Source organism: Coturnix japonica, chromosome 1 (assembly GCF_054131305.1).
Source record: "Coturnix japonica strain WE chromosome 1, WE-NBRP24, whole genome shotgun sequence".
In the NCBI taxonomy this organism is placed as follows: domain Eukaryota; kingdom Metazoa; phylum Chordata; class Aves; order Galliformes; family Phasianidae; genus Coturnix; species Coturnix japonica.
In genome coordinates this window covers 155,056,637-155,077,683 of record NC_140663.1, presented here as the reverse complement: position 1 = coordinate 155,077,683, position 21,047 = coordinate 155,056,637, and the positions used below count along the sequence as shown (strand labels likewise).

The window sequence follows — 21,047 nt, the reverse complement described above, 5'->3', positions numbered from 1 at the left end:
GAAAGTTGGTAAAATAAGACTACTGGTCTTAGCAGGACATGGGGAAATGGTTTTAAGTTAAAAGAAAGAAGATTTAGGTTGGATGTTAGGGGGAAGTTCTTCACTAGGAGAGTGGTTAGGCCCTGGAACAGGCTGCCCAGGGAGGTTGTGGATGCCCCGTCCTTGGAGGTGTTCAAGGCCAGGTTGGATGGGGCCCTGGGCAACCTGATCTAGTAAAGGTGTATGTTTGGTGGCCCTGCCAGGCAGGGGGGTTGGAACTACATGATCCTTGAGGTCCCTTCCAACCCGGGTCATTCTGTGATTCTATGTGATTCTGTGATACTGCCAAGTAACAAACATAAAGAAATGGGATTAACACTGTGTAAGGATATTCCTATGACAGTCATGTGGTCCTTTATGCTTTCTTATACAGCCGGCTGCTTTCTTTCTGGAGCACACACTGTGTAGCACTGAGTTGCTCATGGTGGCTGCCCTGGCTGGCAAAATGCCTGGGACCATTTTTAGCAGAAGGAATCTTAGATCGTTCATGTACACAGTAAGTTTTTCCCTTTTGCACGTTTCTTGTGTCAGGCTGTTATATGCTATTGTACATTTGTTCTATTTGCATAGTAGGCAGAAATAAAGTTGTACCAGATGAGTTCTAAAGATTTGTGAAGCAAAAAAACCCACAAGTATTAGAAATAAATTACAACACATCTCCAGGACAAAACACTGTGGGGGTGTTTTTGCTGATATGTTATACTATGTGTATATGTGTGTGATATGTTATACTATCTGTATATGTGTGTGTTCGGGACAGGACTAGGGGTAATGGGATGAAAGTACAGCATAGGAAGTTCCGCACGAATGTGCGTAAGAACTTCTTTACAGTGAGGGTGACGGAGCACTGGAACAGGCTGCCCAGGGTGGTGGTGGAGTCTCCTTCTCTGGAGATATTCAAGACCCTCCTGGACGCCTACCTGTGTGATGTGGTGTAGGGAACCTGCTTTGGCAGGGGGGTTGGACTCGATGATCTCTAGAGGTCCCTTCCAACCCTACAATTCTGTGATTCTGTGATTCTGTGTGTTAAATCCAAGCAATTCTAAATATGCATATTTATAACTGTCAGCTTTACTTATCAGCTCGGTGCTCCGGCACACGGATGTTTGCATTATGTATCTGTGAGCAAAACTTGGCTCGTTGTTTTTTGGCTGAAGCAATGTGCAATTGCAGAAGCAATTCAGTATTAAGTAGCTTGGATCTACACTGAGCTTTTGCAGTAGTGCCTATAACATATATTTATCTTATCACAGGCAGCTCACCCCAGTGAAACGCGTGTTTTTTTATTAACAGATTATTTTACGTGAGTTGTTCCTGGTGTTGTTCAACAGCTACATAGGAAAATGAATCAGTTCCCCTGCTGGAGTTTAACTTCTCATGGACTCTCTGTCAGTTCTCCTTAACAGTCCACAGCAGGAGAGGTAGTTGACATCTTCAGGGCAGATGAAAGAAGTGTGCAGGCAGAAATGGGACTGTCGCTGTTGTAGCCCTCCTGGTAACGTTACTAACTTTGCAAAATAACATGGAGACTCACTTCAGGTCTCAGCTTTTTAGCTGGTACTTTGTGATTCTTGAGGGGAATGTGCACCTTTTCTGAGTAGTAACGGCAGACCTGAACTGCTCTTTCTTTTACTTCTCCTTTATCACAGAATCACAGAATTGTAGGGGTTGGAAGGGACCTCTAGAGATCATCGAGTCCAACCCCCCTGCCAAAGCAGGTTCCCTACACCACGTCACACAGGAAGGCGTCCAGGCGGGTCTTGAATATCTCCAGAGAAGGAGACTCCACCACCTCCCTGGGCAGCCTGTTCCAGTGATATTTTATGCAGATCCTTGTGGCTGTATGGCTGTATGCAGCTAATCAGAATGTGAAAGAGATGGTGAAAGACCATCTTTATCACAGCAGTGACCTAACACCTGTTTAAACCAATTATGAAACTGCTTAAGAAAATGCAAAACTCTGCTGAGTCTATTATTTTATTTCCAGAAATAGGCACCCAGATTGTCAGACCTCAAAGGATTCACCGGCTGAGAAAGAAAAGCCTGCTCTAACTTGTACGGGATGTGTTTGTGCTCTGTATTGGCGTGTTTCTTTGCTGGTTCTAGGAGGCAAAGGGCAGTGCTATTTGGATGCGAACCTGTGAATCCAGGTCAAGGCAGGATTTGCATTCATTGCTCATGGCTTGTTGGCACTGGTCAGGAAAGAGAAAAAAGCTAGAGTCTGTCTGCAAAGCAGGACAGAAGAGAGAGAGTTACTATTGCTGGAGGAGGCTGGCTAGTCCAGACATGCAAGATGCAGGCACTGTGCCTCGCCTCCTTCTCTGACCTTCCATACTGGGAATAAAGAAAGCTTGAAAGGTCTGAAGTTTTCCCATGGCGTAGATTCAGAGATTCTCCATTAGGGGCTGAACTAAGGCTGCTTAAAAGTAGGTCCTTGAGTCACTACCTTTCCTTTCACCAAGCAGAAATATGCATCAGTTTTGACTACGAGTGTCCTTGGAAGAAACATCCTTTTTCTGTAGCACAGAACTGTTCCTAAGTGGCAGGTCTTCCTGCAATAGATGAACACTACCTTTGCAGACAGTTTTGGTTTTGATGAGCCAGTTTCTATACCACAGAAAGCAACCTGCGGGATGCTGTGTGCATTTCAAAGCAGAACTGTAACTGCTTTCTTCAGTCCAGGTGTTCAGCGTTTCAGATAGAAATTCCTATAACCATTTCTGTTGCCATTTACTTTGGATATTTTTTGAAGCTTATCTTCGTGCTGAACGGATTGCTTAAAAACAGCAGCACTTTCCTTGTTGTATTACATTCATCCGTGTCACTTTATCTCTGACATTTCCACCTGAATCCTCCTTGCTGCTTGTCATATTTGTTCTGTGATGTAGTATGGAATCATTATCAGATATTCCAACAGAAACAAAATAACAGCAAATGAACCTTTTTTCTTTTTCCTCTGCTCAGTGTCAAGAAGTCTCTGCAGTGAGGTGGTTTTGCTCTGTCCAGAAAAGCAATATGTAAAGACAAAGAGATTTTGGAAAGGGTCCAGAGGAGGGCCACGAAGATGATCAGGGGGCTGGAGCACCTCCCCTATGAGGACAGGCTGAGGGAGTTGGGCTTGTTCAGCCTGGAGAAGAGAAGGTTGCGGGGTGACCTCATTGCAGCCTTTCAATACCTGAAGGGAACCTATACCCAGGAGGGGAGTAAACTCTTCGAAAGGGCTGATAATAGCAGGACACGGGGAAATGGTTTTAAGTTGAAAGAGGGAAGATTTAGGTTGGATGTTAGGGGGAAGTTCTTTACTAGGAGAGTGGTTAGGCCCTGGAACAGGCTGCCCAGGGAGGTTGTGGATGCCCCGTCCTTGGAGGTGTTCAAGGCCAGGTTGGACAGGGCCCTGGGCAACCTGATCTAGTAAAGGTGTATGTTTGGTGGCCCTGCCAGGCAGGGGGGTTGGAAATACATGATCCTTGAGGTCCCTTCCAACCCAGGTCATTCTGTGATTCTGTGATTCAGTATTTTCCTGATCGCCCTGAAGTGTGCTTTGTTCCTTGACACAAAGCTGAGATCTCTCTGCCTGTGATTCTTGACTGAGAGCTGACAGGCAGTTCGTGCCCAATATTAAACCTGGACAGCGCCGTGCTGTTCCTAGCCCTGAAGAGCAAATAATTAACAGGGTTTTTGTACAAAAGTACTGTAAATAGTTTAGCTAAACAGCAGCTTGTGTGTGTTACAGTTTGGACCTCTGACTACTGGGAACTGCAGTGTTCCTGACCCTGTGCACCTGTGATGTCCTCATCAGAGGTTTCCTTCTTCACTTGTTGCCTACCATGGTAAAGGGAACCAGCCAAAGAGCCGTCACATTTCTTACCTCAGAATCAGGAAGAAAAACCTTTCTTAGAGCAGAGATGGAGTGTGGGAGCTCCCCATGCCTGTGCCAGAAGGGCTGGGCTTGTGGCTGTGCTCTGGGCTCACAGAGGGCTCTTGGGGTCACCCAGCAGCAATATCCATGATCACCCTCACACAGTCTGTCCTCACTGCAAGGGTAAGGCAACAGGGAGGGACTAAACACTCTCATGTTTGTCTACCCAGTAATGGCAATCAGTCCTGAGGGAGTCAGGGAGAAGAAAAGTACCCCATAGGTGATGGAGAAAGCAGTGAGCCTGCTCTGCAGGCTGAGCTTTGTCTGGAACACCAGGAAAGCTGTTAGAGCTCTTCACAGAGGTCTGGATGTGTGAGGGGCCTGGGTGCTGGGCTGAGACCAGATGGTATTATGCTTTCTTACAGTTGGGAATTGCTGGAAATGCCATTTTCTGCCAGTATAAGACAGGCAGAAACAATAGTTAAGAGAAAGTGAGCTTGGATTTGCCTCACATATGTAGGCTGTCCTAACAGAGGCAATGCATTTGTATTGTATATATGGTGTTTATAATGCAAACACCAGACACTGTTTGTCTTTCTCTTGAAGTGAAGGTGATTATGCTGAATAGAAATGGAACGGGATGAAATAAACTCCTATACAAAGGCCAAGCAGTTTGACTTGAGACTAAACACTGGCTGTAGGACCAGAAATACAGGCTTAAATCCAGGTTACCTTCTCTCTCTCTCTCTTTTCTTCATTCTTCACAACTATGATGTGCTTTGTGTTATTTACATTGTGCCAGGTGACTCATCTAAATGAAATCTCTCTCTGACGCCATCAAACATGACCACAAAAATGATGAGGCAGTTGCTGGAAGGGAACTAATAGTAATTCTGAAGTATGGACTTTACAGTCTGAGGCAGATTCATAGCATGTGAATAGCTGGGTGGCATTGAAAACATATACTTACATTCCTGATCTGTTTAAGAAAAAATTTAATTGCAGGTTTAGCAGGGCACTACGCTTGCCTGAGACAAGCTAAATAGCAGCTTACTTAAAAACAAAACAAAATGGTCAGTCTTCCCATTTACTTAATCAGAAGTTCGAGGATTCTCCAGTCAAAAGAAGTGAAAATCCTGGTTGGAAAGCAGCGCTGCCTGACAATTTCTGCCCTGCCCCTGGATGAATGTTACTGCAGATCTGGACTTGAATTAGCCTATACAGATTGTGATTGTTCTTTGCACTTAAACTCTGACCCCAAAGGTGTGTCTTTTCCGGGGGTTATACGATCAGCTTAGTAGTTTCTAGGCCCTTGAAAACAAATTCCTGCAGTATAAATACAGATAACAGGAATTATTGTACTGAAATCAACACTGCTAAAAGCAGAGTACCAAGTCCACACAGTTTGCTGTTGTGAAGAAGCCGTGGAATCAGAAAATGAGCCTGCGTTCCTGAGCCCCGTTACCGAAGAGATTCTCCTCTGACTTCTGCTGGTTGAGAGCAAACAAACTGTTTTTAAATATTTAGAGAAGATTGAAGCTGCTACCTGAAAAACTGGAGCCAAAGTCTGAACTGATTTGAAATGAGGTCGTCAACTCTTAAGCAATTTTATTCATGGCAGGTACGGATTTGATTCTTTGAGTTTCAGAGTTCTGTAAGGCTTTGTTTTATTTCTCGTGGTGTAAGAAATGCTATTACATACAATCACACTTCCTTGTCTGCTGAGGGATATATATACCGTTCAGGCTACAGAAACACTTGGGGATCTGCTGGCTGCCAGCTTGCTTTCAACATTGTACCCAAGGAGGCATCCATCTGGTTTCATTGCTCAAAACTGGGAGCAAATGCTGGTAAAGAGGGAAAACAGACCAGTTTATTCCCACTTAAGTGATATAAAGGTCTTTTGTGTTTGTTTTTTTTTTCTCTCCTGTAGTAAGTATGGCAGTTAGTTTAGAAAACTCAGGGACATGGTTAGTATCAGGAATGTGAGCAAGCTTCCAGCGGTTGCTTAGTATGACCGAACTGTTGTTTGTGATGTTACAATGAGCTTTGCAGTAACTTATTTTCTTCTTCTTTCCCTTCAAGCTCCAATCTATGCTGTCAAAACCAAAGTTATTCTAGTCCTGCTTGGATAGGGCAAATTTTCAATGATTTTAGCTGGCTGTATCATGAAGACAGTTTGAAAAGAGCCCTAAGTACAGTCAGATGTGAAATTGATTTGTTTTCAGCCTGACGTCACTGTATGGGTGTGTTTTATTGTGGTGGATTGGAATGATATCCCTTGAGGAAAACAGAAAAACTAAAAACTTTACATTTAAGTGGTTTTCGTAGTGATATCCATAGTGTGTAAAAGCTAAAGTCCACCCCTGTGCTGACGATGGGAAGGTGTTCAAACCGGTTCCTCTCGTCTGTTGGGCAGATTAAGGCAATGTGACTCCCTTGCCTCCAGGCCACTGATTCTTTCTTTGAACCCAAGCTTCTCATCTTGCTGGCATTGTTAAGAATACTTTAAGATGCTTTCCTACTTCAAGGAGCCAGAGGGATTAGGCACAGGACAAATCGACTTATAAAGCTGAGGATGAATGTACACAGGAAGAAGCATTTGCATGAAGACCAGTAGTTTTTATGTGTTTAACACATTCTCTGATAGTAGCAGGTCATATAAAGAGGGAAGTTTATGTTTTTATGAACTCTTGAAGCTTTAAGTCAAAGGGATTTCGTTTTCTTTGAATGCTTTGATTTTTCTATCATGTAAACAAAAGCATCTCTCCCAGCACTGGTAAAGAGCTGTGAAAACAGCAGAGGTATTTTGTACCTGCCATCTAAATCCCACGCTACCACACCTGAGTGATGCTTCCTGGTAAAGCTGCCCAGCTGTGCAAAACCCAGCCTGGAAGCAGGGCGTGCTGCTGTTGGAAGGTGAGACAGGCAACAGTGTCTTTCCACCCTCCCTCCTGGCCACTGAGAGAATTGTGGAGGGGTTGGGATCCAGCAGGACCTCTGTTAAGGTAAACTGGAATATTTGCTTGTTTGTTTTACAAGATCCTTGGATGTTTCTGCTTTGGGAATGGTATTGTTTATCCAAGAACTGGTGCAGGTAACTCAGCTGCACAGATTTTATTCTCCACTGCTCTTTATCTCTGCTTGAGTCCTCGGCTTAATAGATATTTGACATCCTATTACATTAGACTTGTTGAGATACATCTTATATCCTTTTCACATGAAGAATGATAGAATTTTGTTTTTTTTCACCCATCAAAATAGTTCTTCACAATGTGGGTAGATACCTTGTAAGCTAAAGGTTTTCAAAACACTATCTTCAGTCTCTACTTCTGTGTCAGCATTCAGCACTGTGCTGAAGCCAAAGGAATTTTGGGGACACTCAGTAAGAACTTGTTTGTGCTGCTTCTAGAAACAAGCAGATTTTTACTTCAGAATTGCTCAGAATCTGGGGGAGAAAGGTGTGGGTGAGAGGAACTGGGGAGAAGGATTAATTTCTATTCCTTCAACCAAAGCTGAGCTTTGATGGGGTGGACCTGAAAGGAGGAGAAAAAAAACACCAAATAACACTGTGCTTTTACAGTGTGCTTCACTGCATGATATTTTATCTGTACCAGTTACTTGTAGAAACAAGCCAGGAAGAGTTTGGGATATTTTGAATAATAAAGATACTATCAAAGGTGCATGAACAAAGTACTTCCTTACAGCTGCCCCAAAACTGGAATTTCTGTTCCCTAAGACATTCTAGAACTTGAAATTTCCATTGTGTAGCATTATTACTCAGAGCTGAATGTCTGAGCATCTTTGATTCGGGGTCAGAGAATTGATTTGTTTTAGAAAGAAGAAAAATAGGTTTTCAACTTCCATTTTTATCTGTAGTATGGAGACATAGCTCTAGTATGCAAAGACAAAGTTATGAATCACATAAATCCAACAATTTGACTTTCTATTTCTTGTTTCCAAACCAGTTCAGGTCAGTAATCATGGCAGAGAGGTGAGGGATGTGAGGGATATGGCCTCAAGTTACGCCAGGGCAAGTTTGGGTTGGATATTAGGAAGAACTTCTTTACAGAGAGGGTAGTTAGATACTGGAATAGGCTCCCCAGGCAGGTGGTTGAGTCGCCATCCCTGGTTGTGTTTAAGAGCCATTTGGATGTGGTGCTCAGGGATATGATTTAGTGTAGTGTTTTTAGACTTAGGGTACTGGTTAGGCTGCGGTTGGACTTGATGATCTTCAAGGTCTTTTCCAATCTGGGTAATTCTATGATTCTATGATAGAATTCTGTGTGAAGGTAAAAGTGGAAAGAATCTGACCTTCTCCAGCGCTATGTGTGTACCCTCAGGTTTCCTGAGATGTTGGCCCTGTCTGCTAATCTCTGCACAAGAGTAAATTTGATGATGTTTTCCAATCTGAGGACTTCTGATTAAATGTAAATGAATTATTATAAGTCTTGCCTCTGCAGTGAGATCACTGCTTACTCAGGGAGGGTGTGAATCGATGATAGATTGACGATAGTGTTTAAATTCCCTTCATGGCCATTCTTTAGGCAGCTGTTTAGTGGTTAAGCTTGGTGATGGCAAAGAGGTACAGTTTAAAAAGTGAAAGTATTGCACTCAGTCTTCTTTTCCTTTCTGAAATGAAGGACTGTTCTAAATGAATGAAAGACCTTCAGTCTAGGGATCTTACTGAACAACATAATCACGAGCATGGTTAAAATGTGAGCGGGGACCATATCTTCCCCTAGAAATCCCTGGAGAAAGGAAGGAGAAAAGCAACATTGCTCTTTGTAGGAGCTGTGGGTATGCCTGACTGAGTTAATTATGCACCGGCTTGCTGCGCACAGGTCATGTTTGAGTAGCTTGTGAAAGGCTGAGCTGGCCACAATGCCGTGTGCAAAGATTAGCGGCACTGAATGCAGTTTGGTAAGCACAAGGGATGCCAATTGGTGGGAAGCATTGAAACTGGCAGCGAGAGGAGGTAGCCGAGTGCAGCGAGCAGTGTACACAAAGATCACAGGTTACATCTGGGATTTCGTTATGCATGCCTAATGAGCACACTGATGAGAACTCCCCAGGCCGTTGTAAAAGTAGCTGAAAAAAGAGCTGCTGATAAGGCACTGAATAGCTTCACTCCTAAAGCTTTCCTTTGGCGTGGGGATATTTAAAGCCAGCAAAGATAATGGAGAGAAAATTGGACAATAAAACGCGAAGGGAGCTGTCCTGCCTCGCTACTTTAAACAACAAAAACATAACGCTGGTGTCCATTCGAAAGCGGCAGGCAGCTCACGATGTGCCTGAACTACTGATTATTGAAGGGTCCAAAGCAGGGTCTCCGCTAGAAGCAAGCAGTAACTTGCAGAAAGAAGAGAAAGTTTTGCAGCGTAACTCCATGGGAATGCCAGAAGGCAACGCAACTGGAAGGCAGGTTGGTGAGCTGTGTTGTGTGTTGGGAGGGAAATGGAGAATTTAAAGCTAAATGTGCTGGACGTGGATTGTATATTGATGTGTTAAACCTTCTGTATATGAATCGCTTCAGTCCTCAGCATGACTCCATGTCCTCTAACAAGCATTACACTGCCAAGGCCTCTTTGAGGTCTCTGAAATTCAAAAGCAAATGGCAATGAGGTATGTTATATCATTAGCTAATGAGCATTTTCTTTCGGCTCCACCTCTAATAGTATAGGGTGGTGGTTTTTAGTAAGGAAACAAACAAGTGCTTCTCCTTCTCAACTGCGATTGCTTGAATAGTTTGTTATGTGCTTGTGCTGGGTCATTCTCTGGAATCGCAGAAATTGCAGAAACATTAAGACATCATAATTTTAAGTAAGTCATTTATTTATAACTACCAGGTGGATGTTAACAAAACTTCATGGCAATATATCTGTGGCAATGTTTTGTTTAGTTTTTAATTCAGAGTTGCAGTTTTAGAGGTTGATCTTTCTAGGTATCTTCTCCATGAACATCAATGCTGATAAAGACATTACGAAGTTTATTGTTAAAAAAAAAAAAAAAAGATTTTGCTTTTTAAAAGGTAACATTACAAGTAACAATAATTTGGATTAGTTGTATGTTTAAGGGTAACAAAATCTAAGAACAAGTATTGTGTTTTTGGAAGCAGCGTATACTTAGAATGGCTTAAATAGAGTCAGACTGGAAAGAAACGACAACAAAGACAGACTGGCTGTACCTGAAGGCATTGTCTGTCTCTAGTGCTAACAAGGTGAATGGTCAAGCTGTGCTGAGATTTGTTAAAAAGGATGGGAACTGAATTTCTGCCTCCTGCCACCCAGAGATGATGCTTCTGTAGGCATGAAACTATAGACTCTGGACCTTTGATGTTCCTGAGGCTGTTTTGCCCTCATTTTGTTGTTCACTGGCAGTCTCTAACAAACTGGGAAAACATCTGAAGTATTTAAAAAGCGTGTGGCTTTCCAATAGTGTGCTACTGCCTGCCTGAATCCAATGCTGTGAATCAGCAGGTTGTGAAAGAGGAGAGTGGGAAAGGTGAAAAAACAGCGCAGATAAGGCCGCATTTCCTTGGCAGCTGTGTGCTTCAAGTTAAGAGGGCAAGAGCTGATTTCAGCCTGAGGATGCGTGGGGAGAAGAGCCGCTCAAAACCTTCAGATACGCCAGGTGAGAGGCTGAGATCTGGTGTTTGTGGGCAAGCAGACAGGGAGAGGCAGAAAGGAATTTGCTGAAAAGGCCAAGCCCCATGTCCCTGCCTGCTGACTGCCTGGTGTTGTGAGGAGAAACTTAGCTCTTTAATTTCAGGATATGAAAATTGGTGTCCCAGGCACAAGAGGGGCAACTGAGACAAGGATTTGTGTGGCATAAGATGGTACAGACTGGATGTGAGGAATAAGGAGCAGTGTGGCCACAATACGGAGATGGATGTTGGGGTAGGAGGGCAGCTCCAGCCCTGGGAAGGAACCATAGGGGGGGGATCTTGGTTTGGACGATGCTCAGGGAGTTAAAAGGTTGGTTGTTCTATTCCTTCAGACCCCCAGTTTTAGTTAAATGATGAACAAAATATTTTCACCTATTCTTCAAAAAGTTGGAACAGCTCTCTATGCAAAGTGTCAAGTGATGCTCAAGTTTTGGTGTTTCCCTGACTAACAGTGCATTGAGACACTGGAATCAGTAGTTGCTTGTATGTTTTTCAAAAGACTGGATGGCAGAAAATACCCCTCAGTCTTTTGGTAAATTGAATTTGAATTGCTTTTATGTCACTAGCTGCCTAGAAAAATGGAAGTGGTTAGTGAACGTGGGGCAGAGAACAAAGCAATGAAGGACACAAAACCTGTGATATTGTCTGTTTTCTGTCTACAAGTTGCTTCCAGAAGCACAGTGGACAGGAGCAGGTGAGGAGATGCTTGTGTCACTCTGCTCTCATGCTGTTTCATCAGAAAATGCAAAACACTAATGCCTTTGTCATCTGAGCCAAAGTAAATGCACACAGTGAACTGTAGCGCGTTAGACCTTCTGCTTTGCTGGGTATTTGTGAAGATAAATGTTTCCCACCACAACCAAGGTCTCTTCTAGGCTCTGAGATAGGATATCTCGGAGAGATAGGTATGAGAAGACAAAGAACAATACTGAAATAAGCTTCTCAGGGCAGACATTAAAATAAATGAGTGTTTAAACACCATTTAAATATGGTGTACGAGAGACGGTTTCCTTTAAAAATGGGCCTTTTCCCATATGTTGGGCCATGTGTAGACCAGGAGCTGGACTCGATGATCCTTATGTGTCCCTTCCAACTTGGGACATTCTATAATTCTATGATTCTATTATATTATTACCTTAAACTGGGAAGGCACGAAGAAGAGTTGTATTAAGTTTTGTGGGGAAGTATTGGTGGTAGGTGATGGTTGGGCTAGAAGACCTTGGAGGTATTTCCCAACCTTGGTAGGTCTATGATTTATGTTGAGAATTTCATTATCTTTTGGGAAGGAAGCGCAAAGAGAGGGCAATGTATTCTAGACACTGCTTGGTGTGGAAGAGTAAGGGGGATAAAGGAGATATAGGGGCTAATATCCGTGTAACTCTTCCCCAGCATCCGTGCAGCAGTCACAGGCAGGGAGGGGGCAGGCTGCAGAGTGTAGGCTTGCCCCATGATAGCGAGGGGCTGCACTGTAATGCTGCATAGCTGAAGGTATTTGCTGCAGCTCTGGGCTTGTCTGAGCACCTGCGGCATTGTGGTGGTTGTGCCGTGCATACAGTGAGCCCAGGTACTGCTGCATGGTTTTGCAGCAGAGTGTTGGTTGTTAGTGGACTGGTGGCATTAAACCAGGAGTCCTAATGGACACCAAGCTGAATGTGAGCCAGCAGCGTGCTCTTGTTGCTAATGGTATTTTTGGCTGCATTAGGCAAAGAACTGCCAGCAGGTTAACAGAGGTGATCCTTTTCTGCTCAGCTCTGGTGAGGCCCCACCTGAAGTAATGGGTCCAGTTCTCTCCAGTTCTTCGCTAGGAGAGTGGTTAGGCCCTGGAACAGGCTGCCCAGGGAGGTTGTGGATGCCCCGTCCTTGGAGGTGTTCAAGGCCAGGTTGGACGGGGCCCTGGGCAATCTGATGTAGTAAATGTGTATGTTTGGTGGCCCTGCCAGGCAGGGGGGTTGGAACTACATGATCCTTGAGGTCCCTTCCAACCTGAGTCATTCTGTGATTCTGTGATTCTGGGCCCTCTTGTACTGCCTGCCTTCACCATGCTGTGGTTCTGTAAATCAAGCTTGCACCACTTTTGGGAGTCAAGCCTGAAGACAAAATTGCTTTCAGTTTTTATTTACAGTCCTCCATAATTGTCCATGGCAAGGACCTGGGGAACTGATTTTCAGTACAGAAGGTGGTGGGCACTTCAGGAAGCCCATTTCTGCCTTCAGCTTAAGGTGAGATTCAGAGGAACATTGCATGTAAGAGAAGTGATGGCTCCTGTCTGTTTATGAGCAGTTGCTTTTTGCAGGAAGTAAGTGCCTGCCGTTCTAATAAATACAGCACGGAGAAGACAAATTTTTTGCGTTCATTTTTTTTTTCCATTTTGGTCGTGACCCAGACATCATTATTCACAAGCTGTCTAAGCATGAAACAAAATCAAGTTAATGGGTTTGGAATACTGCATCAAATGAACTGGGTGCAGTCTAGTGTTAATAAGCAGCCTAAGTAATTCTCACTGTGCTGTACCAAGGAGGCAGTTTTCTTCTCTTTAGCAGAAATGAGATTAATATTGTTGAGCCTGATCTGGTGACTCCTCCTCCTGTCCCTTCACTGCTGTAATCCCCAGCATCAGGTGCTACAGTAAGGGATAGAGGGCCTATGGCTTCCCAGGCAAGTTAATAGATTTGTCATAGCAGCTTCCATCTAGATTTTTAGAAAAAAAAGTTACTTTAAGTAACATTAATGAAACCTGATGTTTTTTCCTTGAAACCCATCAATGTTGAGCTTGTCCCTCCCCTCCTGTGCCTTCCTCATGACTTGATGTCAGCAATGTCCTTTGATGGCAGAGTTATGCTCTGATTACCTCATCTGTGAGAGATGTTGCCTTTGTAATTTTCATTAATGTTTCATTTTTCAGTTGAATTGAGTGTACTGAACCGTAGAATTGCTGTATTGCAGACCATGATCTGACTGATGGATTGTCTACTTTGGGCTAATCTACTTCAGTATTAGCTATCACATCCTCAGAATTGGGATTCGATCAAACCCATGAGTTCTTGTAGCTCAGTATCAGGTGCCACTTTATTAGGACATCTCAAAAAGACAATCCAAACCCTTGTGCACATGTGTATAGCTCTGCAGGTAGCATGCAGCTGGTCCTGCCTGGTTTCAGGGTCTCGGGGAATTACTGAATCTGTTTTCTCTGGGCCTTTTATTTTGTTTTCATAGTGAGTGGGGCAAACTGAGCTACCTGCTCATGTTTGTGGAGGGATGTTCAGTGTGGTCCCTCCCATGAGTCTCTGTGCAGGTGGCAGTCTGCTAGGAAGAGCAGAGCTCAGGCTGCATGGTGAGAGTGCTTCAGTTATAGATAAACTGTGTTGGGACTGCTGAGAACATTTTGCTACCAGCTAACTGGTAATGTATTCCAAGTGTAAATCAACGTTGTGAAACATTTCAATGGAATATTGCTGCTTATAGCAATAAGGAGGCACACGTTTTATTTTTCTTTTGCTCTTCAGGTTTTGTCCAACGCTGACTCTCCTCCGAGCTGTGCGCTGGAATCTGAAATGAAACAGAACTTTGCTTTTGACAACATGGGCTACGAGGAGAACTGTGAAGCCATGCCCTCATCGTCTTCCCAGGAGCGCACTGTGGTGGTCAATGTTGTAGGAATGACTTGCCAATCTTGTGTGCAGTCGGTAGAAGGACGAATTTCCAAAGTTAAGGGTGTTGTGAGTATTAAAGTCTCCCTTGAACTGAATAATGCTCTAGTAAAATATCTACAGTCAGAAATAAGCCCTGAACAGATTTGCCAAGAAATAGAGGATATGGGCTTTGATGCTAACATAGCAGAAGAGAGGTTGACACCAGTGTCTGTAAATTTGCCGTGCTCGAGAGAGGCAGTAATAAAGCTTCGGATAGAAGGCATGACGTGCCAGTCCTGCGTCACCAGCATTGAAGGAAAGATTAAGAAGCTTCACGGTGTGGCAAAAATCAAGGTGTCACTCAGTAACCAGGAAGCAGTTATTGCTTACCATCCGTATATCATTCAGCCTGAGGAACTTAGGAGCCATATCAGTAACCTGGGGTACGACTGCACCATTAAGAGTAAATCGGCACCTTTGAAGCTTGGTGTGCTTGATGTCAGGAGCCTGCAGAGTGCAGACCCCAAAGAGACACCTGCATCTCTCGAGGGTGAGGGTTTGCATCCATTGGTTGCCAACAAGAGCAGCACAGCTACAGTGACTGTACATATAGAAGGCATGCACTGCAAATCTTGTGTCAGAAACATTGAAGGAAATATATCCTCTCTTCCAGGCATACAAAGTATTGAAGTCTCCTTGGAGCATAAATGGGCTGTCGTGCAATATAGCCCAAATTTAATAACCTTGCCTGCTTTGCAGCAAGCTATTGAATCCCTTCCACCTGGAAACTTTAAAGTTTACCTCCCTAATAGTTCAGAAGCAAATAATCAAGCATCTTCGTCTCCTGCTTTGGTATGTGATCTCTTCAGAGAGCCACTGAAAGACACAGTGTGCACAGCTGTTATTAGGATTGATGGCATGACCTGCAATTCCTGTGTACAGTCCATAGAAGGAACAATATCTCAGAGACAAGGCGTGCAGCATGTAGCAGTTTCTTTAGCTGACAAGACTGGGACCATACATTATGATCCAGCTAACACAAATGGAGAGGAACTGAGAGCTGCCATAGAAGAAATGGGGTTTGATGCATCTTTGCTGACAGGTAACACTGTTTTGTCTTCTGTGGGTAGCATGTCAAAAGGCTTGGAAGTTGGTACAGTGTCTTTTAAGTGGCAGATGCCCTTACCACCACAGTAGGTTTCCTCCTATGGGCTCCTCCAGCCTCTTACAGGATGCTGTGAGATCTGTCAAATTGACTGTTTTAATTTAAATTCCATAATACTAAAACATACAAACTTAAGCATGTTTCATTTAAAACTAATTTTTTTTCCTGGCTAAAGTCCCTTCTTAGTGTCTGAATCTTTTGTTCTTTATTTCTTGAGAATTTTTGCTAGGGACCTAAGCCTTGCTGTCAACAAGGTGAATGCCAAGACACGCGCGGTCTTTGGCAGCCAACGCTACTTTTACATGTTAAGCTGCAGCACAGTTTGTGGAATTTGTACACGTGCTCAGTGTTGAAGGAGTTGCTATGGTGCATAATCTCCTCTCAAGCAAATTTCAAAAGCAGCAGTATTTATTTGCTCCAGGTCAGAACAAATTTCCTTTAAGATACGGATGTGGTATACCTGGAATGCACTGGTTTAAACCCCAAATACCCGATTGGTTTTTCTCACAGACTTAGAGGTCTGAGTGCTGCAAATCTTTCCACTACTCATTTTACAGTACTTGCATAACGACTGTGCCATAAAGAGAAACCTGTTGAGAAGCTTTTCCTTTCCCTTTTAGGGACCAGGCGCTATGAGCTGTATAGAAGGTAACAAAGACAAGATGAATATGAGGCTGACCTGTACTCTGTGCTGGATAAAGACCCTCTAGATGCCAGTGTATCTTTATTGAGCAGAGGTAGCTGTCAGATTAAGGCAGCTGTCTGATCTAGACACAGATTGGAGGGAGTCACTTGCCATCTGAAAGTGGCAATGAGATATGTAGTTAGGTGGTGATATAAGTAGTGCAGGTGAGCGTGTGTTGTTATTTGCATAGTAACAATCTGTAATTTTCTTCCACCAAGAAACCAAGATTACCATATCATCTTTCAAACAAATAAAAGACTTTGCGTGATCAGTGTAACCTGCTTGTAGTTTTGCATCATCGTATTGCCCTGTAAGTAGTAATTGTTCAGTTTATTGTGCATTTATTCAAGATACTGGTGCAGGAGATCACAAGCAGTGGCCTGATGCCAGCAATGCTGCAGCACAGCCTCGAGCTCCAGAGCCTCCTCGCCAGAGCTGTGTCTCCGATGCACTTCCAGACAGCCCGCACCTTGATGAGCCAAACCAGCCCAGTGGAGCAACAGCCAAGAAGTGCTTTTTACAAATCACTGGCATGACCTGTGCATCGTGTGTGTCTACCATTGAAAGAAATCTGCAGAAAGAAGACGGTAATAAATTCAACATTCCAATAATGAGTTCTGAGGGACTGCTGGTTGGAAAAGGTGTTCTGTATTTGTCAGTGGAAGGGGCCATGGTAGAATATCTTGAGGTTAAATAGACTTAAACTTCTTTTTAGGGCTAATATAACTACATCACTGTTTGTGTAGTGAGTCTACACGATGGACGTAATTGTTTTGTAATAGTAAGTGCTTGGAATATGATCAACATTTCAAATTAGAATGAGAGGTAATGGCCTTAAATTGCACCAGGAGAGATTCAGGTTAGATATCAGGAAAAATGTTGTCAGAAAGAGCAGTGAGGCCCTGGCAGAGGCTGCCCAGGGAGGTGGTAGAGTCACCATCCCTGGACATATTCAAGAACTGTATGAATGTGGCACTGAGGGACATGGTTAGTGGGTATGGTGGGGATGGTTTGATGGTTGAACTAGATTATCTTAATGGTCTACTCCAACCTTAATTATTCCCTGTCTCAAATATATAATAATAAGGCTCAGGACAAGAACAGAAAAGTTGTTCTTATTTTGTTCTCAGGGCCTTGTGTCTTTACAGAGCAATCCATCACTTTCAAAGCTGTTGAGAGCTCTGATAATTGTGGTATGAAGCTTATTCTCCAGCATATGTTTGCACAAGCATGTATAAATAAATGTGTGGCTCCAATCCCTGGGTAATTATATTAGTTTAGGCACAGCAAGTCCTGCCAGGTTAGAAGTCTGCAGACTGGCCATATAGAGCATGAGCAGTCAAGCATCAACACTGCTTTAAAGCACATCAGCTCATCTTAAGTGGGTTTTGCTTATTGATTCCTGTGTCTGCGGTCTCCCAATGCATGGTCTCCATGTGCTGATACAAGTCAATTGATTCGATTGTCAATTTATATTAAAAAAAAATAATAATAAAAAAGAAAGCCCAGTGTCCTGTGGGATTTAGTTAGAGCTTGGCAAACTTAAGAAAGCCAGGGTAGAGCTTGGAGTTAGAAGTGCAGAAATTGCTCATGAACTTCCTTTCTGTCTCTGACCATAGCCTCCATGTTGCAGCTTCTCTTGTTGCTATAGGTGTATAGGTGTATAGGTATAGGAACTTTGGTATGGCTGCATCTCAGTAAAAACTTTGCTGCTCTGACCAGGGAACAACACTAGGAGGAGGCAGAAAAGAGATCACTAGACATAAAATGGCACTAAACTGCTACAGTTTCCACTGAAAATCACATGTGATATTTTATTTTTCTTCCTCACAAACTAAACTGCATTATCTAACATTCTTTATTATTGCTGCTGCAGGTATTGTTTCAGTGTTGGTAGCACTGATGGCAGGTAAAGCAGAGATAAAATACAAGCCAGAGTTCATACAGCCTCTTGAAATAGCACAGTTGATTCAGAATTTGGGTTTTGAAGCCACTGTCATAGAAGATCATTCAGAAACAGAAGGAAATGTGGAGCTTCTTGTAAGTAACGTGTATTTCAAATTGCGTGTTGGTTTTGGATATGGTGGGCTCAGAAGAAGCATTTTCTTGCAAGAGCTTTTGTTTAAGGAGACATGGCCTCAACAGATCAGTTCTGTCTGGTGACACTCATTTTGCTTAATTGCTAGAAAGAGAAAATCATTTTCTCTTAGAAGAACCTGACAAAAGCACTGAAACAAAAAGCAATAGTTATGTGTATGGAATAGACTTCTGTTAGCACGGGGAAATGAAATGGGAAATGATACATCATTGAGCATCTGATGAGAAGGTTATGGGCTTTGTATAGAGGTCTGAGAACACTGGGTGAAATTATTAAATAGTTCATAGCAGGACAGATTCTTTGAAAGTCTGTTTTTCTTCTCTTATGTTTATATACAGTAAGACAGAACACAACAGCCTGCACTTATGCAAACAGATCAGAAAGTGGGAATGTGCCATGCTGAAGCCACCAGGAGATTTGAGTTAGGATGATGATGTTGAACATGCTCACATGTGTATTGACTTTGGCAGTGTTAATAGAGCTGCTGATAGAACTATACAAACTACTCTTGCAGTAAATGCAACGTGCTAGTGCTGCTGTACAAATAAGCTGCAGTGAATAGAACTGTTTGTTGCAGAATTTTACAAGCAGATAGTTATATTTGTTTCCTGTAAGACAACTCTATAAACTTCCTGCTCAGGCCTTGGGTCAGTGCCTGCAGAGTTTGAACAGTCTCTGGTATGTTTGTAACAATACCTCAAATTCTTTAACAAATATTGGGTGAACATTTGGTTCATTAAAAGTGATGACAACAACAAAAAACTTCCTTAAACACTGAAACCTGCATTGTGAGTGCAAAAGCTAAAATGACTGACGTACTTGTCCTTCTTAGCACCATTGGTGAAAAGAGATTGCTAACTGTACCTAAAACTGTGTTTATTTCAGATTACAGGGATGACTTGTGCTTCCTGTGTTCACAACATTGAATCCAAACTTATGAGGATGAATGGCATATTCTACGCCTCAGTTGCACTTGCTACTTGCAAAGCTCACATCCAGTTTGATCCTGAAATTACAGGACCTCGAGATATTATAAAAATAATCGAGGTAGGTTTTAGAACATTTTTTTTTAATAAAGAACAAGAAGGAGGTGTCCCTGCCTTTAGCAGGAGGGTTGGAACTAGGTGATTCTAAGGGTCCCTTCCAACCCAAACCACTCTATGATTCGTCTATGAAATTAAGAAGAAAGTAAAGCATCTGATGTTTGGATAGGGAAGAGTCCTTTGACTATTTTGCTCAGCACTGCGAAGCTGATGTGGCAGCAGTGATCAACATATAAGCAGTAGACTGTTCAGGCTGCTGGAGCAATTCTTTGAGGTATATCTTGCCACAGCAACATCTCATAATGCAGCTATTAAGATTAATTTCTGGGGGGAGGAGTGTTTGGGCTGCAGTAGGTCACAAAAGGGTCAGTCATAACTGGATTCTTACAAATATATATATATATACATATATATATATATGTATATAGCTTTTCCCTGCAGTCAGCTTCATAAGTTTAAACTGGTTCTGGTAACCTCAATTTTCAACTCCAGATGCATCTACTCAACTGTGGTGTTAAGGAGATGCTAGCAATGTTTACTAGCCCAGTAGCTTGTATGCATTTTTACCCTCCTTTGTGATGTTTTCTATTTGTCATACTTATTCCATTGGGGATTAAAGGGTGTAAAATTGCTGTGAGGAAGAGGGCAGCAGCATACTAGCTGTCAGTGGGAGCTGCCTTTGCCTAGGAAGCCAGAACATTTACTGAATTATGACTGTATTGGTGTATAGATAACACGAGTACTTTACAGTCCACATTGTGAGTACTATCTGATATATCTTCCTGCTGAGGATCTGAAAATAAATAAGATGGCATTTATTAAATATGGAGCAGTGTCCTTTTCTGACATTTCTTCTAAAACAAGTGTCACTTAAGTATGTTACAAGTAATATAGTTAGTCTAATCAGAAGTAACTCATCTTCCCTCCTCTTTTAATAAAAAGGAAATTGGCTTTCATGCTTCTGTGTCTAGAAGAGTTCCAAATACGCATAACTTGGATCATAAAAGGGAGATACAGCAGTAAGTACTTCTCTTCCTCTCTCACTAATGAATGTATGTAGATCATCTCTTTTAACGCATGCCCCCTCACTTTCCCCAGTTAATTTAGCTTCTTCTTGTGTAAAACATATTTCATTTTATGATTTGCTATTTGGTTCAAATACTTTTACTGCTTTTGTTAGTTTGGGTTTTTAACTCATAAATGACTATACATTTAAATATGCAGGAGACAGTAAAACTGTCCTGATGTTTTGGTTATTTCCCAGTTATCCTGAAGATGTGTGTTAGAATAGCACTAATATCCCTAGCTCTGTATTGTCAGCACGGTGTTTGGCCTGGGTACTGCAGGATGTGCCATGACTGGGAATTTACAGCTTCTACTTTTCAGGTGGAGGAAGTCTTTCTTGTGCAGCCTTGTGTTTGGTATTCCTGTCTTAATCCTAATGATTTATATGCTAATACCTGGCGGCGAACACCACGGGGCTATGGTGCTGGAGCAGAATCTCATTCCTGGATTATCTATTTTAAATCTTCTCTTCTTTGTCCTGTGCACTTTTGTTCAGGTATGTTCAGAGTGTTTCTAGGAGGTTTGCTTTTTGTTCGTCTCCTATTTATGTAGTCTGATCTGATAAATATAGGAGACCTGAGGAAAGGTTTAGTGAATTATACCTACCCTCTTGTCTGTGATACCTCCATAGAATGAAATGACACTTCTTTGCAAAATATCAGTTCTTAATTGCTCACTGCACTTACTCCTGCCACTGTTGTGCTAGTAGCATTTCCAATAATGAAAGGTAATATTAAAACAAATAAATACTTGATCTGGTGCAAACTGGTTAGATAACTATAGGTAAATCCCTTCAA

The 21,047-nt window shown here is 42.6% G+C and overlaps 1 protein-coding gene across 9 annotated transcripts in view; it reads left to right on the top strand.

Annotated features, from left to right (window-relative positions):
- Positions 1-21,047, top strand: part of ATP7B (ATPase copper transporting beta) — a 38,881-nt gene that overhangs the window by 1,182 nt on the left and 16,652 nt on the right. For 3 of the 9 annotated variants that reach the window (XR_014942141.1, XM_015851865.3, XM_032442106.2), the window contains exons 1-7: positions 8,824-9,323; positions 14,069-15,296; positions 16,395-16,631; positions 17,921-18,084; positions 19,028-19,189; positions 20,128-20,204; positions 20,572-20,746. Coding sequence is in view for 8 of the 9 variants with exons in the window: in XM_015851865.3 (XP_015707351.1) it covers positions 9,078-9,323; positions 14,069-15,296; positions 16,395-16,631; positions 17,921-18,084; positions 19,028-19,189; positions 20,128-20,204; positions 20,572-20,746 (2,289 nt within the window). In the remaining variant the exon portion in view is untranslated. Of the gene's footprint in view, positions 1-412; positions 536-5,165; positions 5,520-6,391; positions 6,907-8,823; positions 9,324-10,395; positions 10,532-14,068; positions 15,297-16,394; positions 16,632-17,920; positions 18,085-19,027; positions 19,190-20,127; positions 20,205-20,571; positions 20,747-21,047 lie in introns of those variants that run through there. The other 6 variants (XM_085536233.1, XM_015851867.3, XM_015851868.3 and 3 more) reach the window with 6 other exon arrangements.